Source organism: Callithrix jacchus, chromosome 6 (genome assembly GCF_049354715.1).
Source record: "Callithrix jacchus isolate 240 chromosome 6, calJac240_pri, whole genome shotgun sequence".
Lineage (NCBI taxonomy): Eukaryota > Metazoa > Chordata > Mammalia > Primates > Cebidae > Callithrix > Callithrix jacchus.
In genome coordinates, this window is record NC_133507.1 from 127,407,253 (window position 1) to 127,422,290 (window position 15,038).

Genomic DNA, 15,038 nt, shown 5'->3' on the forward strand with positions numbered 1-15,038 from the left:
GCAGAAAGAGAAAAACTAACCAAAAAAATAAGGGCTGAAGTGAAAACAGAATTTTTGCTATTTAGAAATAAGGCTCCTGGCTGGGCGTGGTGGCTCACACCTGTAATCCCAGCACTTTGGGAGGCCGAGGCAGGTGGATGACAAGGTCAGGAATTCAAGACAGCCTGGCCAAGATGGTGAAACTCTGTCTCTACTAAAAAATACAAAAATCAGTTGAGCGCGGTGGTGGGGTGCCTGTAATCCCAGCTACTCAGGAGGCTGAGGCAGGAGAATTGCTTGAACCCGGGAGGTGGAGGTTGCACTGAGCTGTGATCATGCCATTGTACTCCAGCCTGGGTGACAGAGCAAGATTTCATCTCAAAAAAAAAAAAAAAAAAAGAGAGAGAGAAGAAAAGAAATAAGGCTCCCTAAGTTTGACCCGCAGCTGCAGCATTAATGACACAACGACACTGTTTATTAGAAGAGACATAACCATTTATGTTTTCTTTCCTAATTCATTAGTCAGGGAAAAATGTTTAACAGATATCCAAATATATCCTTCGCTGGTATTTTATTACAAATTATTGGAAAGGTAGTATTTAAAATGTTACTTTAAGGTACTAAACATGCTTTTGGTTCCCTCTAGAAACCAAGTTTATAAAGATGTTAAGACATTATTAAACTGTTTAACTTTTCTACAGAATGCCAGTGAAGATTTAGTTATTTTTAATTTATTGGGGGGGGAATCTATGTTCTTTCATATATATATGAAAGAACATAGATTTTGATATGTTCCTTTAGATACGAAAGAACACACATACACACACACACACACACACACACAAACACACACATATATATATATATGTAAGTATATATATATGATCTCCACCCCCAAGAAACATATTTTTTGTCAGGGAAAAAAATCTTTGGAACAATGTAAATACTGGTGATAAAAAAGATACAAATGAAGACTGTTCAGTATGACTAAATTTTCTTTCAAGGAATCCTCTAAGTTGCCTCATTAAACTAGAGAGTTCTGTTGACCATTTAGAAGACCATTATATTCTATTTCTATATATACCAGATTAAGAACAGAATTTTAAAAGAAGTCTAAAAAGAAAGATGAAGAAACTAAAAACTAGACACCCAAAAATATTTTTTAATGAATTTCAAACCTCTTAGTTTAGTGTTAAAATCCTCATCTTTTTGCAATACCAACCCACAGCGACCTTCTGAACTAACCTGGAGGAAAGACGATTGATTGCCTCCCATGTGCACTGCTGACTGATGATGCCCATCAACCATCACCAGCACCCCTAGAATGCCAAGGCATGGGAAAGATGGTGGGCAAGCACGGACGGACTGACACCACGGCATTTACTAGATATGCTCAAATTCTAATCCCACTTCATAAAAACAGAATGGTACAGGTCAACAGAAAGGTCAGTTCTTTCACGTAAGAAGAAAACTGTATGGACAGGGCACCTCTGTGCATCACAACCACAGTTTCCTTCCTAATCAAAGAGCTGTCTTTGCCACTGTGGACTGTGATCACGGATTGAGAACAAGCTCCGATAAGGAGGAGCTTTAGTGTCAGTCACAGAAAACAATGATTCCCAACTTTCAGGTCAGAGATTGGGCTTATTTTAAAAATAAATCTTATAAATAATTATTTGGCAAAGATAAAGTATTAACTTTCTTTAGCCTTAAGCCACTAAAGACAGTAACACCAACTTTAAGGGAAAAAAAAATAATAACCTCACTTTCCAATTTGCTCCCCATGCCTACTATTTGCTTCTGATTAAATTATAGTCTTCTCATAGAGGGACACTAGACACACTACACTGCCTGCCAACATGAAATTGCTCAGGAAGTCATTTATAAAGCAGTTATAACACACGTGGTAGGTTACTAGAGAAAATAATCCTTTGCTGTCTAAGCTATGTGACGATAATTAGAAATTTTTCCATTGCATAGTCTGTCATTTGGTGGGTTAAGTATAATTGCTACTTACTACTATGAGTTGTTTACTAGCTACATTACCTACCCAGATGTGCAAATTGCTAAGCCATTTTTACAGAAGAAAAAACAATGTCTTAAGTACTTTAATTAAAATAAAATTAATAATTATGTAGAGAGAGTAAAGGAGAGAAAGCCCATCTTTTCTTCTGATTACAGCCAGTGAATATCACACATTAGAATGGAATTCAGATTCTCAGAGCCCAGAATGCATCCATTAACTGCAGGAACTTTGTAAATTAAATCACAGTAACAAAATCTAACTGGCCTTTATAAATAGTCCCAAAGAACTGCAGAAACAGAGTGAAACTTCTTTGCCACTATTTCTCACGGGTTTAACACTAGAATAAAAGCTAGTTTCTACCTCATTAGGACCTTATATAAGATTTGTTTTTGATTCCAGTATTGTCTTATGATAACATAAGTGCTAGTTTAAAAGATATTAATTTTCATATTTCTGAAGTAAAAGACACTTCATTCCTTTTTATACATATTAATAGCAAAGTAACTACTAATAGACAAGAATGGCTCTATTAAATAAAGGAAAACACATAGAGATAATCTCTGGGCTTACAGATGTTCTTCTCTCTTCCAAAAAAGAAACTCACAAGAAACAGCAAGAGCAAAGCAAATTGCAAACTTGGATATCTGTTTTGAACTAGATAAAATAAGAGGAAAAATTTGTTGTTGGTAATTCCTCAACCCTACACTGGTATTTCTAAAAGTGCCCTTTCCTCAGCTTTCATCATGGGCAACCAAACGAAAACGCAATTACTCAAAAGTTTTTGGTGTGAAGCTGTAACTAGCAACATTCCTGATAATTTCACGCCTCCTTACTAGTAAGCAGAGAAGGGCTTTCAAATGCACATAAAACAGAAAATTGCAAACAATAAAATGTGCAACTTACTGCAAACTCAGCTTTGTATCATAACTGAAGAACTTTTAAGCAGCTAACAGAGGGAGAAACAGTCAGAAAAAGTTCAAATCGACTACCCACGACTTTCCCTTCACTGTCAAAGGGCTGATGAGGAAGTCAACGTGTTGCTCTGCGACAACCTTTAATTAATACACAATGGAGACTAAACCAAATTGCTTGGGATGGACAGTTACCTAGTGATGCTTATGATGGTTTGTGAAGATAGTTTAACAAACTAAATGACATTTTTGAGCAGAGGTAACTACTCATGACCACTTCATTACAGTACATTAAAATAAAAAAGCTTACTAATATAGATTCACAGGTGAGAAATATTCAAATTATCTGTTCTCACCATTCAGAATAGAAATTTATGGTGATACCAAATATAATTTTGCTTTATGACATAAGTTATAATTCAGAAATTTTGCACTCTGCAAAAAAGGCAAAGCTATTAAAAATAAATCTTCCAATCAATTACCATGATGTAAAAAAAACCTAACTATATTACAAACATATTTTTGGCCCACAAAAAGAAACATCAATAAATACAAAATAGGGCATATAATGATTTCATACAGTCATGTGACATTTCCCCTCCATAACCTCAGGCACGTGGTATCTGCATAATGCCTGCTGATCACCATCATTCCTTTCAAAAGCAGAGAAAGAAAAGATTTCAAAAGAAGGGACTGGTTAGAACTAGCATGGCATAGAGAGATTATGTATAGGAAGTAGGAAAATACATCCAATCATTACCTATCAGAAAGGAATTAAGATCAAATATTCCCTGACAAATGAATTATTGAACCACATCAATAGATATGTTCTCTCTACTTAACTTTTAAAATATATATATATGTGTGTATATATATATATATATATGTAAAATTAGACTAGATTCAGGTATAAATAGCCAATGGTATCTCAAGGGACAGTGAAACTACTCAGCAAAAGCATAGTAGAGATGCCTTTCGAACCTAGTTCCACCCTTCTCTGGGGGGAAAAAAAAGGCAGGCAAAAAACCTCACAAATTCATTTCATAGTCACGAACTTCCTAAACTACCCAATATGATTTTTAACCCTAAAATTGTGGCATTTTAAAAACATCTCCCAAAACTATTTTCAAATTTACTTAAACCCAAGTACTTAAATTATTTTAAAAGTACCAAAGGATAGATAAAATTTATGTCTAATTTCCATATTCTGCTTTGAAAGAAACTTTAAAATGTGTATCCTTCAGATATTACACATCACTTCACAACTGGTACACTGATTCTACAAGTGTCTTCCACATTTTACAAACCTTACCAAAGAATCACTACTGTAAACATGAAAAATTCAAAAGCAAAAGATGGATCGAGGAGTTCACAGATCCCATCTTTTCAAACCTTTCCGACCTATCCTGCTTTTTCACATCAAAATATTTTCTTTAATTACATCTTGCAAATGTATTCCACGAGAGAGGGATTTACAAACAAACAAATGCCCAAAAAGGCAAAGGGACCGTCAGGCCCCAGAACCCCTGCAGCCTGCAGTTGCCCCAGGCAAGCTTTCCAGAACATCCCTACCTCACCAACAGGAATCCAAGCTTTCTATGTTCTGTTTCTTCTTGGGTTTTAAGCAGAAAAAGGTTGTGCTATTCACACAACCAGCCCACCATCCTCCCTATTCAGAAACTTGAGGAAAAGAAGGACCAACCTTATTAGGATTGTGAGATATAGGAGAGGAGAAAAGTAAGAGCCTTATACTCATTAGAGGGGAAAAACAAAACAAAACAAAAAACAAACTAATGGGACTGCTGCTTCCTGCACTGCACAAAAACACACGCGTGGGCACACACATACTCACAGGCAGTCAAAAGACACATTTTTTTCTTTTAGTTAAACATGATCACAATTAGGAATGAAATCCTGGCCTCACTGTGATGTTTAGCAGTTGGTGCTAAGTCAGAGTCTTGACCTGCCACACACCATTTGCTGTCTCTTATACAGGAACTGAATTAATATGATCATTCTATCTAGAACCACCTATGTAAAAACCTGGCAATAGAATGGAAAGCATTGATCTGAATACTAGGAAATAGTAAAGGGCACTGGTATTCTGAGGTATCTTCCACTTCTAGGACTTGCTGCTAAAAATCAATCCTATCCAGTCACTGTGCTGAACCACTAAGGAAACCACTGGGGCGGAGTGGGCCTGCCAGGAGGGAATGAGCACCAGTGCTAAGGAGCACATGTGAACACTGTAGCGAGGTCCACTGCAGGGCCACTTATTGAACTGGGAAGGGGGGTGCCCCTCTAATCCCCATCTGTTATTTTTTAAATCTTCTTTAGGAAAAAGGGAGAGGGATGCTAAAGAGGAAACAGAGATAGAAAACACTGGGTTCCCCACCTGCCTGCAAACACACAGACACCTTCAGTTAGGGGAGGGAAAGGGAGAAGATGCATTATTGGTACTTGTAGCTGTGGCACCTGTTACTGTGAAGCCTGTAGGAGGGGCTATAGAGCTGTGGCTGGGCTGCAGGTCCTTAGGAATGCCACTGTGAGAACTCAGCTGGTGGCCAAAGGCTGCGCTGAACTGAGGGAGTTGCTGCTTGGGAGAGGTGGAGGCCATTAGTTCAGCAGAAGGCCCCATGCCACTGAAGCTGGTCTGCGGTAACCCCGGAAGCACACTGGAACTGCTGGGGGTCACGGTGGCGAAGGCAGGCTGTGTGGTCTCTGAGTTCGAAGTGGTGGGTGGCGTGGATAGGGAAGTGGAAAGAAGATGTCCATCTGCGCCGAGAAGGTTGCTAAATGGAGAGGGATCTCCGAGGTTGACGGGGAGATTGCCCCAGTGAGTTCTGGGGTTTACCACTCCTCCAAGTGGCACCTCAAGTTGGGTTGGGAGCAAGTGCTGCGCCATGATGGGCATCTCTGCTGAAAAGGTAGCTGCCATATTATCACCAGAGTACGATGTTGTGTGGGGAGAGGTGATATGGTCACTGTAGGGAGACGGCACATGCTCACTATCATAATGGCTTCCATGGGGCGAGGAGTGTGAGTGATCACTGCTGTATTGCTGTCGTGAGGTGATTAGGTCATCTGCCTTGCTCAGCAGCTGGGCAGGATGTGGCCTCTGGGAGGCATGGCTGCCGTCATGAAGTCCATGAAACTGTCCTGGGAAGGCTCTCTCCCCAAGTGCACTCTGGCTGATCAGAGTGGCAGAAGTAAGGCCAACGTTGGCTGGGGCAGAGAACTGCCCCTGGATCTGCCCTGCCAGGGGTGTAGGTGGGTTTGACAAGGTGGCAGAACGGAGCAGGTTCTCATCCAGCTCTAGACTAGAAAAATTATCATGTACTATACGCCCATTCAATAGCTCCCCTAGGTCTGTGTTCACTTCTCGGCTCAAGGATTGTATTCCTGAAGCTCCAGTACCTGTGGAGAACACCCCTATTCCTCTATCTGACAACTCCTGGACTGGCACACCATCTGACTGGGCAAGGACCCCAATGGTACTCAGGCACTCGAGAGAAGTTACAGCCTGCAAGGCCCGCTCAAGCTCCTCAGCCTCTTCGGTAGTTGGAAGGAGGTCTCCATTCTTCCCTGAGTCAACAAAAGCCATCAAGAATCAGTAGAGCTTTTATCAGTTCCGTATCACAAAAATCACACATTTGAATTATTTTAAACAATTTTCTATTAAAAAAGAGTCCCTCTTGAAAAGAAAAATTTCCAGATTTGGACTGGAAGGAAAAAGTGAAATAATAATCTGCAGGACAGGTCTGAAATGTCAGCTGTCCTGGAACCTGAATCACCATCTTCAGTTTATTTACCAAAAACATCTCAAAAACCATCTTATCAAAATACTAAATTCTTAGAAACTACGGATTACAAATTTAAAACTCATGGTAATTATTATACCTGTTTTTACCTAAAATTATATTACCATCATTAAAATAGAAATATAATATCAACTTGGATTTGAGATAAAAGGCTGTGTAGAACAGGTCCACCTTGCCTGTTGTACTCCTGACTCTCCCAGCTAGAGGGCAGCGGTGGAAGTTTAAAACACAGATGTTCATATATCTATTTTAGCACACTAAGCACTCAGTTCATTCCATGGGTTTATCTTTCAAAATGCTTTTGCTTTACTCTCTAATCCTTCTCCCTCATTCTCTTCCCATTTCTTACTAATTTTCATAAAATGGAAACCAATGGATCTACTTTGATTTCATTTCTAATATTTTTAAAAATCTACGGTTAGGACCTTGATTAATCGCCATGAAAATATTCAATTTTTAATGACGAAAGAATGCTAAGAGTATAAAAGATTTCCCCGGAAAGTATGGGGGAATTGGCAGGATTAAACAAACTTCGTTTTGGAAAAGTGCACTTCCATTGAAGTAAAACTAGGGCAAGTTCTAAAAGACTTCAAAACTCATGTTCTGCCAGGTGCAGTGGCTCACACCTGTAGTCCCAGCACTTTGGGAGGCTGAGGCAGGTGGATCATCTGAGGTCAAGAGTTCAAGACCAGCCTGACCAACATAGTGAAACCCTGTCTCTACTAAAAATACAAAACTTAGTCAGGCATGGTAGCAGACGCCTGCAATCCCAGCTACTCAGAAGGCTGAGGAAGGAGAATTGCTTGAACCAAGGAGGCAGAGGTTACAGTTAGCCGAGATGGCACCATTGCACTCCAGCCTGGGCAACAGAGCAAGACTCCATTCCCCCCAAAAAACAAAACTCCTGTTCAAGATATCCTTGTCCAAAAATAAAGTAAAAGTATTCACTTTAAAGAAACAAAGTTGGGCCAGGCACAGTGGCTCACGCCTGTAATCCTAGCACTTTGGGAGGCCAAGGTGGGTGGATCACTTGAGGCCAGGAGTTAGAGACCAGCCTTACTGACATAGTGAAACCCCACCTCTATTAAAAGTACAAAAATTAGAAGGGCATGGTGGCACATGCCTGTAATTCCAGCTACTTGGGAGGCTGAGGCAGAAGAATTGCTTGAACCCAGGGGCATAAGTTGTAGTGAGCCAAGCAACAGAGTGAGACTCCATCTCCAAAAAAATATATAAAGAAAGAAACAAAGTTATAAACCTAGTCACCAAATTATGAGATGGCTAAACAAACTGTACATTCCTTATCTTCTGAAAGGGGTAAAATAGCTGCAATGGTATTATATTTCCTATTTACAGCAAAAGACATTGTATGTAAGGAGAAATATGACAAACAAATCTCAAAACAGTATTTCCTTTCTTATAAACTCATTTTTAAAACCAGTTTCCTTGAGTCAAAATATTGACTATACCTTCAAAAAAATCAAAATCTTGTAAGTCATCAGGTAGCCGTGGCAGGACGTCTGAAAAGTCCTCCTGGTTCAATTCCAAGTCATGTGGAATGTCAGTGATCTCATTGGCAATGTCATCCGGCAACTCATCAGCACTCAGCTCTGGCGTGGATGGGCTCCTGGGAAAGAGGACACAGTCGGTTCTGTAACTTCCACTTTATCTTCATACCAATACCACCAAGCCAAGTTCATTCAACATGAAAAGAAGCTAATGTCAGGCTGGGCACAGTGGTTCACACCTGTAATCCCAGCATGTTGGGAGGTCAAGGTAAGTGGATCACTTGAGGCCAGGAGTTCAAGATCAGTCTGTCAACATGGCAAAACCTTGTCTGTACTAAAAATATAAAAATTGGCTGGGCATGCTGGTACACACCTGTAATCCCAGCTACTCAGGAGCTGAGGCATGAGAATTGCTTGAATCTAGGAGGCAGAGGTTGCAGTGAGCTGACATCATGCCACTGTACTCCAGCCCTGGCAATAGAGCAAGACACTGTCTCAAACAAAACAAAATTAGCTAATGTCCTTTAAATTTTGTTTTTTGTTTTTTTTTTCTAAAGGTCAGAAAGCCCCGGCAGGTTTGAACTCCAGCATAGGGATTAGACAGATGGAAAGTAATTACTTGAGCTAAAGCCAATCCTAATGTCTTCTGGTTTGTTTGACATGGAGTCTTGCTCTGTTGCCCAGGCTAGAGTACAGAGGCGGAATCTTGGCTCACTGCAACCTCTGCCTCCTGGGTTCAAGTGATTCTCCTGCCTCAGCCTCTCGAGTAGCTGGTATTACAGGCACCAGCCACCACACCTGGCTAATTTTTGTATTTTTAGTAGAGATGGAGTTTCACCATCTTGACCAGGCTGGTCTCAAACTCCCGACCTTGTGATTCACCTGTTCAGCCTACCAAAGTGCTGGGATTACAGTTGTGAGCCCTGGACCTGACCCTAGGTTTTTTTATATTCAACAGAAACATGAGAAATCCTAACTTACAGTATCTCCTCCCCTACTTTAAAAGAAGGAAATCTGAAAGTAGAATCACTGCAAAAATACAGGCCTCACCATATGCAGTCACATATTTCTGCAACCTTGACCCATGTATTAAGAGGCAACAACAACTACTAGGTAATATTTTTACTTCAAATTAGTACAATGAATCATAATTTGGTGTATCAAATGTGTATTGATGCTTTTTAGAATTTCAAATCTGGTCCAAATAATAATTTTAAAAATGAAATTAACAACAGGTAAAACTGAAATGCTTAGCTTAAACAAAAGCTTCATTCTTCTGGTCAAAATAATGTTTAATGCTGCCAAAATAATAATGCCTCATATTTCTGATGGAATACTTCTGCTGGAACATACATGGAATTTCTGCTAACATTCTTTTTTTTTTTTTTTTTTTTGAAATGGAGTTTCCCTCTTATTACCCAGGCTGGAGTACAATGGTACGATCTCGGCTCACCGCAACCTCTGCCGCCTGGGTTTAGGCAATTCTCCTGCCTCAGCCTCCTGAGTAGCTGGGATTACAGTCATGCGCCACCATGTCCAGGTAATTTTTTGTATTTTTAGTAGAGACGGGGTTTCACCATGTTGACCAGGATGGTCTCAATATCTCGACCTCGTGATCCACCCGCCTCGGCCTCCCAAAGTGCTGGGATTACAGGCTTGAGCCACCGCGCCTGGCCCTCTGCTAACACTCTTAAAAGTTAGAGGCCAGGGGTGGTGGCTCATGCCTGTAATCCCAGCACTTTAGGAAGCCGAGGAGGGTAGATCACTTAGGATCAAGAGTTCCAGACTAGACTGGCCATGATGAAACCCTGTCTCTACCAAAAATGCAAAAATTAGCTTGACATGATGGTGCATGCCAGTGACCCTGGACTAGGGTGGCTGAGGAAGGAGAATTGCTTGAACCCTGGAGGCAGAGGATGCGGTGAGCTGAGATCGCACCACTACACTTTGCCTGGATGACAGAGCAAGACTTGGTGTCCAAAAATGAAAAAGAAAAAAAAATGTTTTCTGAGAGTATACAATTAAACTCAATTTTGGCATCTACTTTCTTTATTATGAGCAAAAGCTTAATTTTAGATAAAATACAGTCAGAGGCCAGGCGCGGTGGCTCAAGCCTGTCATCCCAGCACGTTGGGAGGCCGAGGCGGGTGGATCACGAAGTCAAGAGATCGAGACCATGCTGGTCAACATGGTGAAACCCCGTCTCTACTAAAAATGCTAAAAATTAGCTGGGCACGGTGGCGTGTGCCTGTAATCCCAGCTACTCAGGAGGCTGAGGCAGGAGAATTGCCTGAACCCAGGAGGTGGAGGTTGCAGTGAGCCGAGATCGCGCCATTGCACTCCAGCCTGGGTAACAAGAGGGAAACTCCGTCTCAAAAAAAAAAAAATTTTACCTGTATACAGTCAGATACAGGTAAAATTTGTACCAAAAACTACTTTAAAAATCTAGGCTGATATACTAAATGGCTTCTGTAGCCTAGGGACAACTTTACAATAACCACTTGAAACTAGATGTTCAGAGAAGAATCTGAAAATACCTAAGAAAAATTAAGTCCCGTTACCACCACTGACCGGATCTGAGAGGCCTCCACTGGCAGTGAGACGCTGGCGGGCATGCTGAGGTTCCCCTGGGGGACTGCAGGGGGAATGGGTTTTTGGGGTCGACGAGGTCCACGCCTTCTCTTTTTCTTGTGTTTTTTGGTTAGTGCAGGAGGCTTGGTTTTTTTCCTGGGTTTCCTCTGCTGCTGGTGCTGAACTTTACGGGAGTTATCTCCTCTCAAGAAATTATCCTTTGGAATGAATAAATGGGTTTTTAAACTGAGATTATCTCAGAGAAACCTGACAGTTACCTAAGAAAATACTTAATATTCTATATGATGCCTAAAACATACTGGATGCCAAAAACTATGTTTAACAATAATGAAGACACCAAACTTCATGAATTCTAAGATCTATATTTTAATATCTCTGCAGTTGGGAAGCATTTTAAATTCTTGGCATCTTATAATTGCTGACACTGACACACACATTCACACACACACACACACACACACACACACTCAGTTCCAGTTCTTTGTACTGGCATCATCTGAATTAAGGTATATACATTGTTGGTACATGTAGAGGAAAATTTTTTGTCAATGCAGAAAGGTACAAAGAGCAGTAGGGCATAAAATAAATATAATATTAGTGAAGCATACATTCATTACTGAAGAACTGACCACAATTCTTTTTTCTTTTTTTTTCTGTAAGGCAACAACCAAGTGAGAAAGGAAAGTAACCACAAAGTAGATGAAGTTGTTCTACTGAAGTACGTAGAAAATACTGCCTTTCACATGTCAAGCAGTACAGCCAAAACCAAGAAGAGTATATAAGATAAAAATCTAGTCTAAGTAAGTCTTTTAAGAGCTCTTTAATAAGTATAAAACAAAAATTCTAAGTGATAATAAAGTGGCAACATTTTTTCTTAGTAGCACACAAAACAGTGGGGTTTGCAATTGATGTCACCTTTAATTAATTCCTTAACTCTAGCATCAAAAAACTGAAAACAAGAAGAATAAAATTAAAGCATAAATTCAGGAAATCTAAAACAGGTTTGATCCTACTCAAATACTTGAATATAAACATAATTCAGATTAAGTCACAAATACACACATTTAAAACAAACAAACCAAAAAAAAAAGGCTAGCTCTGGCTAGGCACAGTGGCTCACACCTGTAATCCCAGTACTTTGGGAGGCTGAGGCAGGCAGATCACCTGAGGTCAGGAGTTCAAGACCAGACTGGCCAACATGGCGAAACTCTGTCTCTACTAAAAATACAAAAATTAGCCAGGCGTGGTGGCATGTGCATGTTATCTTTGCTACTCAGGAGGCTGAGGCAGGGGAGTCGCTTGAACCCGGGAGACAGTGGTTGCAGTGAGCTGAGATTATGCCATTGCATTCCAGCCTGGGCGACAACAGCGAAACTCCTTTTCAAAAAAATAAAATTAAATTAAAAGGAGGCTACTTCTCAGACTTCATAGTTTTTTTGTCTCAACACTTGAGGTCTACTTGTATTATGTCCACTATTTAACTCAACAAATGGTGAATGTGCAATGACCAGTACCCAAACATTGTGCTCAGCATCCATTCCAGGCTTGCCTCCAGCACCAGTGCTGATCTCAGGAGGAAGTTAGGGAGCTCTCACCCAAGAGGAAACAAGTCCTACTTGTAAGACTCTCAGTAATCACCTGGGTCAGGTTTTAGGTTCCTCCCTGATTCCCCTACGCTTGTATGCAGGGGCCCTGCGGGACTCTTGGTACTGTGCCAGACACTTTACACAGAACAGCCCCAGAACAGCCCGTGATCGATACCTGCCTCACTCGCCTCCTGAGAGCTAGAGCCCCCACTGCCTGAGGCTTTCCTAATGCCAGCTGTTCTTTTACCTAGCTTCAGTGCACAGTGAAATACTATTCACTCCCAACTTTTGTCTCATTCTACCTCCATGTCAAGGCAATGCATTCACCATCTGTCGCAGGATCTTACATTTGTTGGAATACTATGTTCTGCCTGATAGCCTGGACTTCCTGCAGCTGGAGTCTCTCACCAATGGCTGTCACATCCTATTTCTGAATCTTAACCCCTTCCATCCATGTGCCTAACCATTAATGTATTCAACAGTTACTTACTGAGCATCTCTGTTCTAAGCACTAGGGATACAGTAGTGAACAAAAAAATGCTCCTGCCTTTTTGAAGTTGACATTCTAGAAGGAGAATACAGAAAATAAACAAACTAATGAATAACTGAATGTTAGGCAGAAAAATGTCAGGAAGAAAAATTAGGTAGAATATGAAGATAAAAACGTACAGGGTAACAGGCAGGCGGAAGACTTATTTGATGAGGTGACACGTGATAAGAAAGCTGAATGAAAGGAAGGAGCAAGCCATGCAGACACTTGGGAAAAGGCCAGATGTGGTGGCTCATGTCTATAATCCCAACACTTTGGGAGGCAGTGCCAGGAGGATGTGATGGGAAGCCATTAGCAGGTTTTGATTATGGAGCTAATATGAACAGATATATACTCTAAAGGGCTTGTTCTAAAGGCTACTTGTTACAGAATACCATTTATATGACATTCTGGAAAATGCAAAATTATAGGGGCAGAAAATAGATCAGTGAAGATGGAGTAAAGGGATAACCACAAAGGGATAGTATAAGAGACTCTGGAGAACTGAGGGAACCGTACTGTATCTTGATTTAGGTGGTGGTTATACAACTGCATGCATCTGTAAAACTCCTAAAAGTATAACTCAAAAGTGAATTCAATTCAAAGAAAGTAGAACACACACATACCCAGCCTACTTTGGCTGCTATGTAAACAATATACCTCCTGTGTAGCCAGGTATGGTGGCAAGTGCCTCCCAGTTACTCAGGAGGCTGAGATAGAAGAATTGCTTGAACCCGGGAGTTGGAAGTTGCAGTGAGCCAAGATCATGCCATTGCACTCCAGCCTGGGTGACAGAGTGAGACTCTAACTCAACAACAACAACAACAACAAATGTATCTGCAGGGGATATGGCAAGAAGGGAGATCAATTAGACTATTATTATAATCCAGGCAAAGATAATGGTAGCTTCAACTAGAATGGTAGCAGTGAAATTGATCAAATGTGTTTGGATTCAGAATATATGAAAATAGATGCTGGGCAAAGTGGCTCCCAGCACTTTGGGAGGCCACGGTGGGCAGAATCACTTGAGGTCAGGAGTTCAAAACCAACCTGGCCAACATGGTGAAACCCCGTCTCTACCAAAAAATACAAAAATTAGCTGGGCGTGGTGGTGCATGCCTGTAGTCCCAGCTACTTAGGAGGCTACTATGGGAAAGCTGCTTGAACCTGGGAGACAGAGGTGGCAGAAGCCGAGACTGCACCACTGCACTCCAACCTGGGCAACAGAGTTAGACTCTGTCTCAACAAAAAAAGAAAGCAGAGCCAAGAGATTTGAACAGAGTTTTCATCTCCCAGTGTCAGTCTCTCAGAGGAGCACTGATGGGGTACAATTCTTCTTATAGTCTCTTATGTAATTTTTAACCTAAAACCAAAATAGCTCAAACTAGCGTCAGATTCTTTAACTATCTTCAGAGAAAACCACTTTCAAAAATTTGTATTGTAAATACTTAAAAAAATAATTAGTATAATTATGATAGTTATATAAAATGTATGTTATTTTATGACTAATTTACATTATACTAATTCTGTCTTAGGTTTGCCTCATTAATTCACCTAAGTAGGAATGTTTAACCAGCTGAAAAGAATAAAGCTGCTTTTAATTACTCTAAAAGCATTCACACAATAATTGTTATAGGAACCAAAAATTCATTCATATGAAGTTCCTAAAGCAGACACTGAAGTCCAGTTTTTCTACTTAACAATATCTTCCTGGTCTTTGAAGTATGCTGGAACTTTAAAATAAAAATATGCAGCTGGGATCATTTACTTTCGTGATTCAAAAGCTACAGGGCCCATACCGAGGGTCTGTGAAATTATCAATGAAGGTCCACAAAAGTGGTTGAAAAAGCATATAAAAATTATTCCTTAGCTATGACAAAGCCTGAATAAGCTTTAAAAAAAAAGAGCTTATAGAGCTTATATTTGCCGGGCACAGTGGCTCACGCCTGTAATCCCAGTACTTTGGGAAGCTGAGGCGGGTGGATCACCTGAGGTTAGGAGTTCGAGACCAGTCTGGCCAACATATCTCTACTAAAAAAATAAAAATTAGCCAGGTGTAGTGGCATATACTACTCCGGAGGCTGAG

General features: G+C 40.5%; 1 protein-coding gene across 2 annotated transcripts in view; it reads right to left on the reverse strand.

The window, feature by feature from the left end:
- Positions 1-452: 452 nt before the first annotated feature.
- INO80D (INO80 complex subunit D) overlaps positions 453-15,038 on the reverse strand; it is an 82,694-nt gene continuing 68,108 nt past the window's right edge. For both annotated transcript variants that reach the window (XM_002749678.7, XM_017973661.4), the window contains exons 9-11: positions 10,817-11,034; positions 8,207-8,364; positions 453-6,501 (exon numbers count right to left, since the gene is read on the reverse strand). In XM_002749678.7, the coding sequence (XP_002749724.3) occupies positions 5,336-6,501; positions 8,207-8,364; positions 10,817-11,034 (1,542 nt within the window). In that variant the 3' untranslated portion in view covers positions 453-5,335. The remainder of the gene's footprint in view (positions 6,502-8,206; positions 8,365-10,816; positions 11,035-15,038) is intronic.